General features: G+C 38.3%; 1 protein-coding gene across 3 annotated transcripts in view; it reads left to right on the top strand.

Moving 5' to 3' along the window:
• Positions 1-19,292, top strand: part of EPS15 (epidermal growth factor receptor pathway substrate 15) — a 96,810-nt gene that overhangs the window by 23,373 nt on the left and 54,145 nt on the right. For all 3 annotated transcript variants that reach the window (XM_014598698.3, XM_059727825.1, XM_059727826.1), the window contains exons 3-10: positions 2,444-2,533; positions 5,799-5,846; positions 7,343-7,438; positions 8,201-8,266; positions 9,157-9,282; positions 10,047-10,106; positions 13,571-13,771; positions 14,471-14,616. In XM_014598698.3, coding sequence (XP_014454184.1) covers positions 2,444-2,533; positions 5,799-5,846; positions 7,343-7,438; positions 8,201-8,266; positions 9,157-9,282; positions 10,047-10,106; positions 13,571-13,771; positions 14,471-14,616 — 833 coding nt within the window. The remainder of the gene's footprint in view (positions 1-2,443; positions 2,534-5,798; positions 5,847-7,342; positions 7,439-8,200; positions 8,267-9,156; positions 9,283-10,046; positions 10,107-13,570; positions 13,772-14,470; positions 14,617-19,292) is intronic.

Here is a 19,292-nt window from a genome sequence, read left to right as displayed (position 1 = left end):
CCCCGTTGAAGGCAAAATACTTGGAGAAGTTATAGCATGCTAGCAATGGTTCCTAGCAAACTATCCTAGCATAGATTCATACTAGCCATTCTCAATCTATTCCAGAGAACGTCACAAATAATAATAATCTGCAACTACATAATAGTAAACCTCAAGTCATTTTAAATAACTGAATAAAAGAAGCCTTTGGGGGTTACTCAATGTGTTCTTGGCTCTAGAGTCTGGAGCTATCTTTTTATAACACTGGAGAAGCTTTGATTTGAAACATCAAGGTATGAATGCCACATGTGTTTCTGATTTCCCTTCAAGTTCATTTATTTGAATGTTGTTTGATTAGGCTGTTTCTCTTTGAAGAGTAGTAGAAGGGAAAAGGGTCCTGTCACTACATCTGTTTCCTCTGTTTAAATTCATAGGCATTAGGGCTGGAAGGGACCTCGGAAGATCATCGAGTCCAGCCCCCTGAATGAATTCTATCATAGCTGTCACATTCTGTAGGGTTTTTCAGGGCATTGCAGTCCATGGCAGGGAAAATAGTTGTGTTTTTAAATAAATAGTGACATGCTACTTTATCTATACAACACAACTTGTTTTTTTACAGAAGTGTCTATACTACCTGGTATACATCCAAATTTGAAGTCACACATCTGGAGGTTTCTAAATTTCTTCCAAACTAATGATCCCCTGAGGGATTTTGTTGCCTTGCAAAAGTGTGTGCACAGGAGAGCATTGTTTGTTCAATTGAGCCAACTTGATAATGCTTCCCTGAAAGTTACACTTCTTTCAATTCTCCCAGTACTTTTACCTATTCGAAGTACATTTTAGTTAGGTTTCAGATGAACAGTTGATCATTAATTTGGGGTTTTGAGGGTCCAAAGTTTGAGAACAAAAAAAGATGTTGATATTCTCAATTTGAATTTCTGTAGTCGCACATCTATAATTTGATTTGTCAGCCTTTGTTGCCCTTCACAGAAATTAAAGTAATTTCATCTGGAAGAATAAAAGCAACATACCATTTTGAGTTTATTCTTTCCAATATGAGAAATGGCTAAAATACTTTGCTGCTTCAGTCCTTCAGATGACATCCTGTCATAGGGACTTAAGATTTTGTTGTAGTGCTCACATAGTATTGTAATAGGGACCCTTTAGGTACCTTGGATGTGGTTTACAATCATCTACACATGTACATTGTTTAGAGCTGCTGTTATTAGTGTGCTGTTGAATATAGGTTTCTTTCTTTTTTTTTTTTTAATTTGACAGTTGCTCAACAGCCTTTATTTTTGGTTGTTGAGCATGTAATTACAGTGGGATTGGGCATGCTCAGTACCAGTTACTTTCATATTATAGATCAGGGGTTGTCAACCGGGCGGTATGCACACGCCCGGGGGTACGTGCGTGCAAGCAGGGATGGAGCGCACCATGCTCCATTCTGTGCTGCCATGCAGATGCTACCCGCTCAACTAGATGGAGGGGGCAGGGAAAGCTTGCATGCGGTGGCTGCTGCTGCTCCACATTCAGCTGTGCACCACCCTTCTTTCCACCCCCCTCCCCTCGGCTCCACATCCGGCTGCTGGGGGTACACCAATCCAAAAAGGTTGAAAACCCCTTTAGATAATTAATTTGATGTGGGAGTTGTTACTTCCTATCACATTTAAGATTGCAAGGGAGTGTCTGTAGTTGTGGATAAGCATTTTGCCTGTCTTACCACACATGTGGCAAGTTCAGTTACTAACTTGTAAACAGCCTTTGAAATATCACTAAATGCTTCTATAAATGATGAGATAAATGATTATCTTGGGACTTCAGAAAAGAGATACCAGCTGACCGGTATTTCAGACTCTAGAGCTACCCTAGTTGACTTCCAGTCAATAAGTGTGTTGCTTAGAATATTATTTGGAATCATCTTTTTAATAAAGGTCTGGTAGATGTGATAGAAAGCTAATTCAGAATTTTTTAATAATTATACATAAATGTTACTTGTACTGAGATAAGGCTGAAGATGTATGCTGAATATCTTAAATGTAGCTAAGATTTTATTTTAATTGGTTGACAATGTTTAATATGAATATAATACAGCTAAATGCATGTGTAAACAACTGGAATGGATGTGTTTTCACCATGGGGGAATATACTATTAAGGTATATGGTTTCTTGTACATCTTTGATAGCATTCAAGTAATAAAAAATTGGCATGAACAAATTATATGTTAGGCCCCTTGTTTTAACTTGGTTTGTTGTACACACACAGACGTAGTCCAATAAAAATATTAATGTTTAAATATTGTGGCATTCTACTGCGCGGTTTCTTCTAGTGTAAAATACTAGAGAAATATGTTAAAAAATGTAATCATCATTAATATAAGAATATAATCTTCTCTGGTAGCTTCTTACAGAGATGTATAGGAGCAATGCAGATAGCTAATCAGTGGTGAATCCTTTTCTACAGGTTGATACGGCTAACACTGGAAGAGTGTTGGCTTCTGATGCTGCGGTTTTCCTAAAAAAGTCTGGACTGACTGACTTGATACTTGGAAAGGTATTATTTACTTAATGGCAAATTTTGCTCCTTTTATTCTGCTGTCTTTCTTTTGTCATTGTCCTCTAAGAATTAAATTACTAGATAACAACCTGAGCGTATGACTTTCTGTTGCACCTTTCCTCGGAAGTGCTTTTAAAAATTCCTTTTTAATAGGGAGTGCACAAGATGTTGTGGGGAGAATAGATGTAACCTGAAACTCTTCAGAGTTATTCCTGTGTCAATTAGAGTAATTTCTTAAATGGTTTGAGGCAGATTTGTAGTTGTTGTGCCCTGGCATTGTCAGTCCATTCCCTTTTTATAGTGCTTTTAACTACTTAGGCTAGGGACAGAAATTATACATAAACTGGTATAAGCGATTGGAAACTGGTTCAAATCTGTAACACAATAGGGCTAAATACAGATAATCAAAAAGCATGAGGCTGAATTGATTCAGTCTTTGCAGGTTAGTCTAAACTGCCTAGATTGAAACAATAAGCAAATGAACACACATTCACTTTTGATTCAGGAAATGCAGCCACATGCCTGCATTGGTTCAAGCCAGGGGGCACTAGAGGACGCCTGCCAGCCACTGCCGAAGGGAAGGGAAGGGAGAAAGCCCTGCTAGAGCAGAGGGGTTGTGGCCAGGCCCCAGCCCCTGCTTGCGTGGGGGTGGGGTGCGCAGGAGAAGGTAGTGACATTGAATTTATAAAAGCTTGAACAAGAATAGTATTTTCTCTGAAAAACTATAAACTGAAGAGCTATAAATGCAGCCTGGGCTGTGCGTTTGCTTACTCTCCCTGCTGCCCCTGAGATCTCTGGGATTTGCAATCCACAGTGAGAGCAGCGGGACCGCTCTGAGCGACTCTGAGGGTTCTTCCTGCTTCCAGGCACCTCTGGGATTTGTAGTCCACAACCCCAGCCAACAGTAAGTTTTCAGCAGCGCAGGGAGCTCTGTCCTTGGGGGAAGCTGAGTTTAACCCCCCCTCCCTGGCTCCACACCCCAGCTGGGGTTTACCTGGGTGGGGCAGTGAGCCAGGCTTACTGCTTAAGCTAGGGAGCAGAGGGGCAGGGCCAGCCCTTCTCTCTGGAGCAGGCAGCCCAGCTCACCCAGGGATGAGAAGCATGCTGGGATGCCGGGGGACTCTGATTTAACTTAAACCAGGAAGGGGGCTGGGACAAAAATTTCATAAACCAGTTTGACCTAAATCAGTTAAGTCTGATACTGTGTTCAACCAGATTTATCTTAAATCAGTTTCAGCCATTTTGAAACTGGCTTATATGCACTGAACTTCTGTTCTGTTACACGTTTAAACCAGTTTTTCTGATCACTTAAACCAATTTTTGTGTAACCTCTATCCCTAGCCCAGAAGTTCAGTGCACATAAGCCACTTTCAAAATGGCTGAAATTGGTTTAAGATAAACCTGGATGGGCATGGTATCAGATGTAACTGATTTAGGTTAAATCAGTTTATTGAACTTCTGTTGCAGATGTGCCCCATGCTCAAGTTCACGCAGAGTCCCCCATCATCCCACGATGCTTGGCACCCCCCGTGAACCCTGCTTTGCGGGGTGGGCAGGCTAGCCATGGCCCAAGCAGTCTGCTCCAGCCAAGAGGGGAGGCGTGCTCTGTCTTCTCCCGGCTTCTGGCCTGGGCCACTTCAAGCATGGGGCTTTGTTTCCGGAATCAAAAGTGAATATCTGGTCACTTCCTTATCGGTTCAATCTATGCAGTTTAGACTAATCTGTGAAGATGGGATTGATTCAGTCTCAGGCTTTTTGAGTGTGTTTAGCCTTAAAGTGCAACACTGCCTGTTCATGGCCTAAGCCTCGTAATATTTTTTTGCATCTGATGAAGTGAGGTCTGGCTCGCAAAAACTTAGGCTTCTCTGATTCAGTTAATCTGTAAACGGCATCTCTACCCTGCCTAACTCCTTTTGCAGATATACAGCATTGCGTCGTCTGCTCTAGTAATAGCAGGACTGAGACTTGAGCCAGCAAGATTCTAAGCACTCCTGTAGGTCATTGAGAAGCGCAGAGTAATCTTGACCTCAAATATCCCATAGACATGTAGCCAATAAGTAACCAAGCCCATTGCTATAAATGGTAGGAAACTTTATTAATATGATGAGCAGATACTAAACATTTGCACACCTACCCTGTTTTTATATTTTTGGTAATAAATGTATGTGCTTTGTTTTGATTTTCTAGATAATTTTTGTGTAGCTACTTCAATTATAACATTACTCTGTATAAAATAACCCTAGTCTAATAAAAATTCAGTATAGTGTGTTTAGTGCCATAGTACATGAAGGAGATTAAGCAGTGCCCTTAAATCTAGTTTCTGTAGTATTGACAAACAAACTTATAATTAGCTTAACATACTATCATATGATACACTACATTAATTAAGCCATATTTGAATGACAGTATTTTTCTTATAATATACTGAATTTATAATACTAAATCCTGTTATGTATTTCTTTGTTTTTCTGATGGGATTCCTAACTTTGATTTTCTGCCTTGATCTTTCATGTTTGACAGCAGCAAAAGCAACTTAAGAATGAGTTCAGGTCTGGAGAAATATCTGGAGAAATAAGTAACAAAGTTCCTGGATCCCAAGCTAAATTTTAATTGTTAGAGTCTATAATAGCTGGCTTTAGGAGAACTTTCTATGACAATATCGTCATAGAAAGTTCTCCTAAAGCCAGCTTTTATAGACTCTAACAATTAAAATATTGTGAACTCTGTTCCTGTATTACTGAGATACCCAAAGGGCTCTTTAAACCTGCAACACTCATCTTGTGCACTGTTAAAATCAAAATGTAATGATATATTATTGGAATCTGTTTTCTCTGTGTCAGAGGATCAGAGATCATTGGGCCTGATTGACAGATTTTATAGAAAGTGCAAGTTGCTGAATGAGTATGAGTTAAAATATAAAGACCTGGGCCAGTTTCATCTGAACAGAAAAGAGAATTTGGCCCACTATCTGTCTTGCTTGCTTGGTGCTTGTTGGCAATTTGACAAATTATGTTACCTAATGGATTCAAATTGCATTGCCCGTCACATTTGTTTTTCAGTTTATGTAATGCTTAGTTATATAAAATAGTATTTAAATAATGGCAACAAAAATTATAATTGCTGGCATAAAAGGTTTGGGATTAAAATTCATACGAGGATTCCATTCCCTACACAAGTGGGACAAGGATTTGGAAAGTCACAGATTTTCAGACAATGTTATCTGATTCTTACTTTGAAATGCTTTCTGTCATTTTAATCTTAGATTTGGGATTTAGCTGATCAAGATGGCAAAGGTATCCTGAACAAACAGGTAAGAGCCTTAATTGTAAGGGAATTTATTTGATAGGTTAAAAAATGTATATATATGAAGCATAAGCAAGATTAACAAACAAATGAGGAAAAAAAATAAGAGTGGAATATTCTGTAGTTGTTTTTTTTCAATAAAAAACTGTTTCCAGTTTAAATGTCATCCACAATAAAAATAAAAAAAACCCCAAAACCCCCACAGGCAAATCAAAATTTGCCTATATTTTGTAAAATCCTGGTTTCTTCAGTTCCTTCCTAGACTGAATGCAACTTTACAGTATAATAAACTGAAAATTGTTGCTATATTTGGATTAATTTAAGAACCTTTTATGAGGCCCATTGACTTATTTCTGATCCATCTTGAAAAAAATATTTGCAGAACTATACATTTCAGTGGCTTTATTTTTCTATTTAAATTCCTGTCAGCTAATTTTTTCAAATTCCAGATCAGTAAGGTGTTCAGTGTTTGAAAAAGAGTCTTAATCATTGGATGTCATTATGTAGCCATTGCTAAGATTAGTCAGTCAGATGTGCAGTTTATCTTGCATTCCACCAAAATAGCCAAAACTCTGCTTTAAACCATTAAAAAAGGAAGCTGCCTAATCCCATGATGATGGCAATTCTTCCTTTTTCTAGCTACGAAATAATTCTAAAAATAACAAAGGGTATATTTAAATGCTTCCCAGTTTTTTTCCCCAAATAGGTGCTTGCTTATTTCTGATGCAGTCATATTTAGTTGTCTGCCATGAGAAGACAGTAAAGCTTTATGGTGACTTGAGAATGGGAAAACAAACATATACCCCTTTTTTCCCCTTCTTATGATATAAAATGATCTTAAATGTCCCAAAAATGATGGTGGGTTTTTTGTATTTTACAGTGGAAATAATTATTGATTTCCCCATCTTATCTGGAGAGCTCTAGCTTGAGAAGATGCAAAGCCCATTCCCTTTCATTTAAAGTGCAGAGACCACGTATGTGGGAGATCAAGAAATATCTGGAAAGATGACATTTGATTCAATGATAAGTCAAAGGCAAGCAGAAGAGAATTCTTCCTGTTTTACATGCCTGCAATACAGAGAAGCCAAAAAGTGGCATGCCATGTTTTTTTCCTTTGCAAGCCCTCTTTTTCTGAAGACTGCCTCCAAAATGCCCTTTTGTCATTTCACTGGATAAAAACAGAACTTTTTACTTGCTAGTCTGGTAAATATTTTGCTAGACATTTCAGTTTTTTAAGATTTACTAGAATTGCTGCTGCATAGTGCCTTAAATTATCAACTGGTGGTCATTACTTCTAATTTGCTGCTGTAAGTCATTTGAACATTGCTATGGCTTAATAAAGTGTATTAACATAACATATACTTTTAAAAAATAAATCTTTTGCATTAAAATAATAGCAGGTGTGTCAAGGCTAGAAGAACTGAAAGCTAATTTCAAGCTTTTTTCTGAACTTAAATTACTTTAGTATAATAAATCCTTTAAATGTTTTATTTTCCTCCATAGGAATTTTTTGTGGCTTTGCGACTTGTGGCCTGTGCACAGAATGGATTGGATGTTTCCCTGAGTAGTCTTAAATTGCCTGTTCCTCCACCTAGATTTGTAAGATTCTTTAAACAACATCAACTCATTAACTTAAGTAGTTTTACAAATGGGTAGTTTTAGTGTTTGCTATGAGCATCTTTACGGAGTAAATCTTAAAGTGATATTTAAAATAAATGAGAAGAAATGAAGGTGATGTGAAACTGAGTACGTTTTGTCTCATTCCACTAGAGGCTTGGGCTAAAATACTGGTTGGGTCACAAAAATATTTAGTCCTAATAATGTCTTTTGCATAGTTGATTTCCTTCTTAAACACAAAAAAAGCATACCCAAATTTTGGAATAGCTGTGAAGTTGTAGGCAAGGGTTAAATTTTGCTTAGAGGACTTCATGGGGAAGCTTCCATAGTACTCCTTTAAGCTGCATACAGCTGTGGTGCTATTTTTCCTTGATTTCCATTAGCATTCAATATCCCCCAGGTTACAGAGTGGCGTTCACACAACTTAAAACGCGCAGCGTGACAACCAGATTTTACTGTTTGTTGGTTTGCTTTCTTGGGGTTGTTGGAAATGAAAGTGACTGTAACAGTGTGTGTCCTTTGCTGGTAATTAAGCTGTAGCTATATTTAAGGTTTACTGAGAGTAGAACGAATATGCCGCTTTAAATTTCTTGCCCTCCATTATTGGATCTTTTATCGAGGCATAATTAACTAAATTGTGACTGTAGATATGGGCAACAAAATTGCTCAGATGAAAGGAAAGCTATCTTGCTGAGAAGTTTTTTACATCTAAGTTGGACGTATTTTTGTTCTGTTTTCCATTAGAGCGATACCAGCAGTCCATTGCTGATCAGTGGAACAGCATCAGCTGATGTCCCTTGGGCTGTCAAGGTAAGCTAAAAGGTGTCAAAGATTGGTATATGGTCTGGACACCATTTTATTTATTTATTAATTCTGTAAAAATAAATAGAAAATCTAAATTTGAACATATGTAATGGCTAGTATAGCTTATTTCAAATCCTCAAGTATGATATTACAGATACTGGATTGCCTTCTAAATATGATAATAGCCTTTTGTGTTAGTTGTATTGAGCCATTAAAATTATTCGAAACAAAGTTTTATTTGTGGACTTCATGAACCTCATGCGTCTTGGAATCTGGTTATATATTGCAAATGGGAAAGTTCTTGGTGGAAAACCTATTAGCAAGCTTTTCAATTTAATTGAAAATTGATACACCAAACAATTTTCAGTCTCTTCTGAGTTTTGTTTGGTTAACCTTTGCTGGGCTGTTGCATTTAATCTAGAAGTCACTGAGTGAATAAATATCTATTTTTAGTTACTATACAGGTTTATAAGAGACTATAACATTTTATAAAGAAGTCTAAGGTTACAAAATTAAATACTCCGAGCAGGAAATGGTGATACAATCTCTGTTAGTCCCTTTGGGGCCTATGCTTTACAATAGGGTGGAATAATATGATCAAGTAAGACTTCTGACTTGCATCCACTGATGCCATGTTTTTAAAAGCCTTGCTTAAAGCCAGTTTAAGTTATTTGAAAGCCTAGTTGATTCCCATAGATTTTGGATCAATCCTTATTTGAATTACTTGAGAGGAAATATTTAAAAACATATGAGATGGTAAATTCCTTGTGACAGGAGCTGTCATATAGCTTTTGAATATTCATTTTTAAAACACCGAGTCTGAAATATCTGCCATTTCTTAGGTTCTGTGCTTTAAGTATTTCCATTAGCAATATTTCTCTCTTTTCTATTCTCAGTTGGAAGACAAGGCCAAGTATGATGCTATTTTTGACAGTCTGAATCCTGTGAATGGATTGTTATCGGGTGAGAAGGTGAAACCTGTACTGCTAAACTCCAAACTACCAGTGGACATACTAGGAAGAGTAAGCCTATCTCTAACTAAATTTAGTAGGCTATTGGTGTGATTTATGCATTATTACTAACAATAATAGTACTAATTACAACTATGTTAATTTATTCAGAGTTAAGATTTTTTTGTTAACAGAAATGGCTTCTTAATAATACAGTTCAAAATGGCCACATTTTAGTTTTACTGAATAACATATATGTAAAATATAAGTTTGGTATCATGATCTTATTATTGTCAGTGTTGACTAGTTTTACTAAGAGGTTAGATTATAGATTTGTTTCGAATGGTTTGGATAGGGATGATCCTGCCTCAGGCAGGGAGTTAGACTTGATGACCCTAGAGGTCCCATCCAGCCCTACTTCTCTGGTTCTAGTGAATAAGCCAAAACTGGCAGTAATACATTTTGTTTCAAAGGTTATGTTTAAAGGTAATCTGTGAAATTAGCATATTCATCTCGCTTTTTAATATGTTGAATCTTTGTTTTTTTTATCTAATTTAACATTGACTTAGGTACTTTTCTGAAGAGAAAAGAGCAAGATAAATGTTCTATCTTGATGAAAACACATGTTGCTAATGAAAATAAAAATAGTTCCTTGAATGCATAGAGTCCAAGAAATAATAGAGCAGTGCGGGGAGGGGAGTGTTTTTTTGTTTTGTTTTGTTTTTTTAAATCCAAAACCAGAGGAGATTTTTGTTTTGTTTGTTTGATAGAGTGCATATGAAGGCAGAAGAATAACAATTTATGCAAATATCTATTTATTTTGGTTTTCTTGTAAGGTTTGGGAGCTAAGTGATATTGACCACGATGGAATGCTGGATCGAGATGAGTTTGCAGTTGTAAGTACATCGTTCCACTGAGTTTCAGAGTTCTGGCAAGCTGATAAAAGAAAAAAAATCTAAAAATGTGAAGCTCTGAACGTTGCTTTTGAACATAAATCTGTTTTGCTATCTTTACTGCTACTCAGTATCTTAGCACAGACTGTGGTATTCATATAAATTCCCTATTAGATTTCATAGCCTGTACTGTTTATTGTCTTTCATTGTTCCACCTGCGATAGGTAGTGTCTCCCAATTAAAAAAAAGTGGTTTTTTTTGTTGTTGCCAAAATGTGTTGTTAAAGTTTTTAATTATTTTGAGGCACTGAGTTATAGCCATGAATCTAAAGTACTTACAAATGAATTGAAATTTCTTTTTTCAGAAACAAGATCTTTCTTTTTATTATAGCATAACATAGCATCTGACAAACTACGTTGTTGTCTACAAAAGCTTGTGCCTCTGAACCAATTAGGCTATAAGGTGCCACCCAACCCTAAGCTGTACTTTATCATGTGAGACTGTTTTTTTAAGGGTTCTTCAAATATTCTTTTTTTGAAGGCCATCTTGTGCCTGTGGGGGTTTCAGCTAAGCTTCCCTTCTGGTAGAGACATTTTGAGCAAAATTTTTGTTGCCTCTTGTGGAAGGTGTTTTGTCTTGTAACAAATGGTTTTTCTTGTTTGCTTTCTTCTAGTTTTGTTGGCAAAAGTAATTTTATATACATCTTTATATGTATTATACCTGTCATCAAACACTCTTTAGAAGCTCTCATTAAACATTAGTGTTCTAACTTCTGTCACTGTAGGCTTTTACTTTTTGTAAAGAATGAAGTAACAAATTACTTGAAATAACAAAGTATGGTAGGATCCAGGAGCTTTTAATTTGCTAGTAACTGCAGAATAGGATAAAAAGCGAAGTATAAAAAAGCACCAAACCTTGACTCTGTGTTATTTGTTAGACATCTTTCCCTGTTATAGTGTCCATCTTTGGTTCAGTTCAAGATTTGAGTCTACCATATATAATGCATCATCTTAAGTTTGCATAGATCAAAAATGAGGTATAAAATGGAGCAGGCATTCAGTGGCTTTAATTTGAGGGTGAAAAAGAAACCAAACATATATGCATTTTTTCACTGATACTGTCAAGGGTTGTGTTCAGCAGTTTAGGAGAAAGGAATTATATAAGTAGGGTGGAGAGAAAATTACTTTTCAGTTAAAGCATATAGTTTTAGTGGTGTAAGTTAAAAATGTTGGTATGGTAAAACTCATCCCACCGTATAAAATAAGGTCAGTTTTCAGCAAAGAAAATTTAAATATCTAACTGGCCTTTAATTTGGGTGTCCAGAAGTTGTTTAAACTATTATTTCTGTTCAAATATGAGAGCTTTTTCCCACCTCATCAAATTAAAAAGGTTACTAGAAGAACTCTGCCTTTCCATCTCATTCAGTAGGTGCTGTTCAAACTCTCATGTACACTTTTAAGTATCAGTACTGAATCTTAAGGGGATAGATATAGGAGTACTTTTCTGGAAGGTAGAGGGGTACACAAAATACTGCTTTTTTTTATTGTTCCAGTGAATGCATCTGCGCTGTTGTATGCTTTAAATTAATCTAATGCCAGCACTTCAAATATTTAGTAATTCATGTTAATTTATAGACTTGGTTTTCCTTTTTAAGATGCCAAGATTTAAACCACAGTGATTAAATTACTTGAATAATAGAGTGAAAAGTACAACAACTAGGTGGAATTTTTCCTGGGGGACCAATAAATATGAAAAATTGTCAAAATATGTAGACTTGTCCTGAACTTTAAATGTTTGAACCGTTTCCTTTTATATGCACAGGTGCAAGTGGCAGTTGTGAGTCAGAAATCTCCAGAGAGGTTGTCCACCAACCAAACAAAACACAAACTAAAATTTAATTTTAAGAGGCATTAAGTGGAATTCAAAGGAGGATAGATGGTTAAATATGGCAGGTCAAAGAAAAGAAGATAAGCTGCATTTTGAGAGATCTTGGAGAAAATTACCTTTAAAGGGTGTTACCAAATCAGGGTTTCTTATCTGTTCTCAAATGCTTGTTTTCAGGAACAGAGGACAATTTAGGGCTTGAGATTTTTAGGAGAGAAGTGTGCTGTTTTGTCTTTGTGATACTGTCCCTGTACAGTTAAGTGGCAGAAGAAATCACGGCTGCACCCTCCTCCTCGATTAACGTTCTGAAGGAGTTTTGACTTGTGTTTTTAAATACACGTCCAGTAGAAATATTGAAAAAGAAGGTTATGCTTGATTATTTTTGTTGAGGTACTCATCTAGTAATGTCTAAGCCTAGGTACAGACATTAATGTGATAAGCGCACAGAAAACGCTCTACACTCATAATCAAATAGACATTTGTGGCACATAGAGCTTTAAAAATGGCGGACCCCACTGTTAGTTAACCCTGGATGGATATGGTATCAGACTGAAGTGCTTTAGGTTAGAGTGCTTTATCAAACATCTGTACCAGATCCCAGTGCTATACCAGATTGCACCGTGGCTGGTGCTCATCTCCGAGCAAGCACCAGCCCAGCCCTGCCATCAAGCTATCAAAGAGATGAAACAAAAAAGGCTCTGTCTCCTCTCTGCATGGCCGGAAGCTCCCCCGCGCCCCCCCCGCCCCGCCACTTGCTGTCTTAGGTCTTGGGGGAGGCTGGGCCTGCACAACAGAGGGGCTTCATTTTCCCCTGTCTGCCCTCTCCCAGTTCCTGGTGCAGCAAAAAGCCATGAGCAGCTCTGAGCTGCAGCCTTCAAAAAGCTGGAGTGGGCTGGCAGCTGGGGGAATGGAGACTCCTGTTGAGTGATCCTCCCGCCCCCTCCCAGACCCCAGCTTGCAAACTACAGGGGGTCTGTGTGGCAGGGGGCTCTGTTCCTCCACCTGCCTCAGTTCGCACTATGGTGAAAAGCTGGGCAGTTCTGAGTTGCAAGCCGAAGCCTAAGAGCTTTATTTATTAATGAATGTATCCTTGCAACATCACTGTGATGTAGAAGTGTGTGATTATTTCTGTTTCAGATATGAAAGCACAGGGATGGTGACTTGTCTCACAGATCACATGGGAAAACTGGGTTTAGCTGGAGTCTGGAGTCTTTGACCCAAACCAATATTTTAATCTTAAAACCACCTTTCCTCTCTTTTAAGTAAGTTGTTGCTACCTTGCATCACTTCTAAAACTGAGGAAAGAAATTAGCTGCTGAATAGCTTATCTGTCTGTGAAGTGATATAGGGACTATAAACATCTGCACAAGTTGTCAAGAGAGGAGAGACATAAAAGGCAAGGTCAAGAAGGCAGGAAAAACTGACAGAATTTTTTTGTGAAACACTAGCTACCTTAAACCTACACAGGTCATACACTTCTACTGCCTTTTGAAAAAATTATGACTTGTTATAAATGCCTTTAGGACTATATTAGGCCACTTATTGAGTCCATGCTGACAGCTATGCTTTGTTTTCACATTTAGGCCATGTTCTTGGTGTACTGCGCTTTGGAGAAGGAACCAGTGCCAATGTCCTTGCCCGCAGCTTTGGTGCCACCTTCTAAGAGAAAAATTGTCAGTATTCCAGGATCAATGCCATTCATTCCTCCTTCAGTATCTGCTAAAGAGTCTCATCAGTCCTTGCCATCTGTAGGCATGTTACCTGCCAAGGCACCCCTCACACAGGTATGGTTTTGGAAATGAATAAAGGAGAGAGAGAGATTTCATGCAGCTGGGTCTGACAGTTCAGACTACCTGGATCCAGTTGGTTTTCTTCCTGTCAGAGTGTTTGTAAAATTGGAGAGGCTGGTAGAGAGCAAGGTTGGGGTTAAGAAAAAATATTCCTTAATTCCAATATATGTACCTGAAGACTTAAACCAAGTAAGAATGATTAAAAATGTATGCTAAGACTATAGCTTTAAGATGCTTGTAGTAAAATTCCTTTCTTTGTAGCATCAGCCATACAAAAAGTCAAAATATTAACACTAAACGTTAAGAGAATGATATGTATTTTAAAAAAATAAACAACAAAATGATAGCCCAAGTATTCATCTATATAAAATTGAACTGCTTCACATTTGTGCAAGTATTGTGTATAAGTTTGGTTTGCAGATGAGTGAAAATGAAGTAGTCAGCAGAGACAACCACTAGAGATGAAGGTCAAGCATGTCCATTACAATGAGGAGCTGGGTCATGTCTTAAAATCCACCATTGAGAAACCACGGGAGGAAAACCACTGGGAAAAAGCCTTGTCAAGATTGTTAATTGCAGTTGCTTTTTGCAAAAAGTATCACAATCTGTAGAGGGTTTTTTGGATCGTATTTTCTTAAGATATTAAACACTTTCATATATAGAGATTTATATAGTGTATTTTGTTTTCCTTAGTGGGTTGTATCACCTGCAGACAAAATCAAATACGATGAGATTTTCCTGAAAACTGACAACGACATGGATGGCTTTGTCTCCGGTGTGGAAGCTAGAGAGATATTCTTAAAGACAGGACTGCCTTCTGCCTTACTTGCACATATCTGGTAAGGGGTTTTCCCCCTCTAACACCAGTTTTTTGTGGTTTTTTTTAAGTCTCTAAAATAGCGTTTGTGACAGGTGCAGTAATGACGTTCTTTGAAGTCTTTTGCTCGACCACAACCTTTTTCGTGAGTAGCAGCATTGTACTGCATTTACGCTTCCTTTGACCAACAGCTTGCCTGTATTTAGTGGTGAGAGTGGTCACTTCTGTGACAATTCACTCTTTGCCTGGGACCTACTTAAATCGCAGTTTTGTGATTTTTGGAGAAACTGCAAAGAATGATGACCTCCATAATGACCACGAAAAATGGCATCAGCTGCAAGTTTCCAGGAAATGGACCAAAAAACCAAATTACCTTAATAAAAATAAAATGCTGACTCCCCAGTGGGAGCCAGTGGTCCTTGGTGTTGCTGTGGCTTGGCCTCGTAGTCTGCCTGGAAGGGGAAAGCTCCAGCTGGCAGGGTGGCATGAAGGGCAGCCAGCAGTCAAGATAGTAACCACCCCCTTGTCCTTCCTTCTGCGGCCTCTCCACCAGTTGGTGCTGAGGGGTGAGGCTGCCATGAAATACCCACAGAATCAGCTCTGTGCACTGTAAATGAGCCATGAAAATTGCTTTCTCATGCCATGAGTTGGGTAGGTCTCTACTCTTTGACTTTGTTTCTTAGATGCTTTCAAAGCATCAGTTACAGAAGTAATGCATAGGAATTCCCACTGGATCAGATCTAAGGTCCGTTGAATCTGGAATTTAGTCTTCCACAATAGCTAGTATTACTAGATTCTTCAGAGGATGGTATAAGGACCGTGCAAGTAGGCAGCTGTAGAATAATCTGCTCCCAGTATTTGGTCTCTTCCTGGTCTCTGCTGGTCAGAGACTAGCTTAAGCTCTGAGGCATGAAGTTGAAAATGCTTTCCTGGTAAAACTTTTGTTACACTAGTTTATTATGATTCTGTGTATATATATATATATATATATATATATATATATATATATATATATATATATATATATTTTTTATCCCTATATAAAAGTCTTATTCCTTTCTTCTTTGTGCAAAGGTCCACAGAATGATTCTGCTGCCTGTTTGCAGCTTGGAGGCAGAGCCAGATGCCAGTCACTGACAGCCAGAGAACAACCTCTCTGTTAAGTTCTGTTCAATTTTCTCCTCTTGCACAGGGGCAGACAGATGCATCCGGCCAGCCTTTCTGCAGAACTTTTCTGAGGGGGAATTCCGTTCTCTTGCAAATGTTTAAGCTAACAGTTTGGCCCTCATCGTGTTTCAAGAGTTAACTTTGTCTTGGGGTCAGGGGAGAGGAGAGGAATTGTCTGCTCGTTTTTGCTGCCCTATGAAACGTGTGTACTGGCTGGCGGCCTTGCAGACTTCAGAGTGCAGCCTAGCAGATTACTATGGAAAAGATCTGGCTAAAGAGAAGACAGGCTGATCTGTCTAAGCACTCCCCAGGGAATTGCCTCCTTAGAAGAGGGAGGCCAGCAGGGCAGACTGATGTTAGCAAATGGAGCAGAAAAATGAATTTGAAAGATAAACATAAGATGGATGTTACTTCAGGCATGAGTGAGCTGACCACTTTGAGACTATGCTTAGGAGTCTGTAGCTGCCTGAAACAAATTACTTTGCTCACATGCCCTAGGCTGCAACTGTGGATCACTATGCCCTTATGTCCAGGTTTGATTACAGATTGTTGCATCTTGCATTTGTCTTTTCTTCCTAGCAGACGGCTATGGAATGAGGGACAGCAGCCTAGAAGGGGAACTACTGGCAGCCAGTAAGAGCATGTACATACAATACAAAGCAACACTGTACTTGCTCTGTCTGGAACCAGCAATTATATAATCCTGTTAGTGAAGGACTCTGCTAATCAACTTTGCTGCCAGGGTGGCTTGTTTCAGCTTAGCCATATAAACACGCCTTGAGAAGCCTCCTTCTCCACCACTTCTTTCTTTATATTCCAGCCTCCAGTTTTTCAGGCCTGCAGGTTCCCCAGGGTGTATCAGTTAAAACTTAACCAGGTATCACTGTTGAATATAGAAGTGGCTGCATCTAGGTTGTCAGAGATTTTGCATATTTAGCTGGGGCAGCTGAATAGTTTGCTGAAAAAAAGGACTTTCTGTTTATCTAGGCTCGTGGCAGGGAAGCACTTCATTTTGGCTCCATCCTTTGGGCATGAAAACTCTTTAGATAGCATCACACGATTAAAAACAAAATCTGAACCATCATCCAATGCTTGAAGTGCCTCTGCATGTGTTTGCAAATAAAAGTAAATGCTGGTGTTGCAAGTTTGGTCTCTTTCAACTTGGAAGTCATATGACATTTCTGTGGAAAGGGAAGGCAGAAAATCGTATTAAAGTGAGGATATGGGATTTTTGTCCAGTTAGAGTATCCAGTCAGTTCTATCTTAATGATGCAATGGGAAACTATGGAAGCTTGAAGCTATTCAAAGGTTTTAGTAGTCAGCTTGCATCCTGTCAGATAGAAAAAAATTCAGTATGCTTGGCAGGTTGAAGCACTTTGACAAATGCCAGAAGAAAATGACTCTACCAGTACTAAAAGAATACGTGCAGTGTCACAGTTTTCTTCTTGTCATAATTGTCCTCTTGTCTCAGAGCTGTCTGAGAGTTTCCATCTAGCTGCTATGGAGATAAATTCCTTTTTGTTGCCCTGTACTTTTAATTTGAGAGCAAAAGGGCTAGCTTTGATCAAGTGAAAACATTTAGATGTTATGTAGGGGGATTACCCTGAGGGTGTGCACAAGAGTTTGGGGAAAAAATTATCTCATTTCCCCATTTTGGCAACCCACAGAAAGACCACAATATGAAAGGCCTCTACTTCACTTTGCATGGCAAGCTAGTTATAACACTTCTATTTCTAGCCTCAAATTGGGGACAAGTAGAGCAGCTCCCTACCTGATACATCTAAATAAGTTCTTATTGGAAGTTTGTCTTCAAAGGGATTCTACTAAACAATCCTGATTATGTCTTTTTGATGTTGTAGATGGGTGACAGTAGTTTTCTTATCTGCTATTCGATTCTCACATGTCCTTACAGGATATCTTTAATGCAATGGTAACAATACTGACAGTCTTGAGAGGAAGAAATTTCCCAGGTAGCTCCCTGAGCAGTTTTTCTGATGAGGGATTTATGGAGACACAATTGAAACAAATATGTAGCATAGGAATGCCCTTGGAGTATTTTAAATTAAGGGCAAAAGTGGACACATGGTGCTGAAGAAGTCACCCTGAGTTCAGGTTGTGCATTACTGGGTTCAAGGTCTCCTCTCAGAACATGTTGCCAAATACAGAATTCCAGACTTCATATGTCTGATAGTTAGAAGTCTTCTGAGGTTGATCTAATCTAAATTTATCCAGTTCGATAAACTGTAGCCTGTTTGTAGCCATTTGATCTTGTGTTGTTTTTCAGTCTAAAGCTCTTCTTCTTCCCTAATATTCACACCACATAGGTGTTTTTTTTCAAGAGCATTCATATTGTTTTTCAGTCTCTATGTCAAGAGACAGAACAAGGTGCACTCCTTTAATCTTCTTTCATAAGAAAAGTTTTCTCCTGGTCATACAGCACAACACAGGAACCGTGAGTTGGTATTTACGGATTGAACTGATGGAGGGAGATGCTGTCATACTTCTTACACATCTAAAGTACTTTATCTCAGTAACTTCTGTCTTAACTCAGTGAGGTTTTGAAATTGGAAGCACTTACTGAGAGCTAGTATTGTACCTCTCCTTAAGACAAAATGGCCCTTTGCAAATTGTACGGAATTAATTTCCAAAGTAAACCCTGTAGACAAGAAGTCGTTTCCTGTCCTGGATGAAAAGATCCCAGGTTCAACATAAGAGAATGATTACAGAAGCTGGAAAGTTTTCAGAGTACGTTTTCTTGATAGAGTGTTTGAGATCCTGCTTTTGCTAAACAGAAACCATCCTTTAAAACATAGTGAGTACTTGATTTGCTCCCCACCTCCTTTTTATGTTCACCATTAAACTACGATCCTACTCTGAAGCCACACTGCAAGTAAGAGTCTCCTGGGGATGTCAGGATGAGAGAGAATAGGAAAATGATTCTGGCAGCTTACCTGAAAACCCCTTTTCTTCAGTAGCTGTAGTCCATGGATCTGGCTTATCCTGAAGCTAAATGATAACTTGAAGTCAAAATAGAAGTTAACCCCCAAAGTTGTGTGGTGTTATTTTCCATAATGGGGGATAAATGTATTCCAAAGCCCTCCGTCCTCTTCCCCAAGGACTGGTTGATACAGTTTTCGAATTGGGAAAGTTGGATGAAATTTTCTAGCCCTAAAGTTTTCTTAATTGGCCAGAACTTCAGGCACAGGGTATTCTATTGCTGTCAGTGACTGATACACCTCATTCTTTCCCAGAACAGACTGAAGACCCATTGGAAAAATCTGTGGATCTTTTCTATATAAAGAGAAAAGGTTTGGATGGAATTTCCTGTTGTTTTCTGAGCCTTAGGGTTTTCTTTTATGTGTGTTTCCTATCCTTGTTAAAAAAGATGATGTGCTCTGCGGTGCTGAGGATTCAGGAGTGGTTCTAATACATTTGAAGATAAACAGTAGTATATGAGTACCAGCAGTTGCCCTACTTTTCCATAATCTGCACATACAATCTTAGAACTAGATAGTTCTAAGAGAGATTGAC

The sequence above is a fragment of the Alligator mississippiensis genome, chromosome 5 (genome assembly GCF_030867095.1).
Source record: "Alligator mississippiensis isolate rAllMis1 chromosome 5, rAllMis1, whole genome shotgun sequence".
Lineage (NCBI taxonomy): Eukaryota > Metazoa > Chordata > Crocodylia > Alligatoridae > Alligator > Alligator mississippiensis.
Note: the sequence above shows the minus strand (reverse complement) of the source record. Positions and strands in the feature narration are given on the sequence as shown.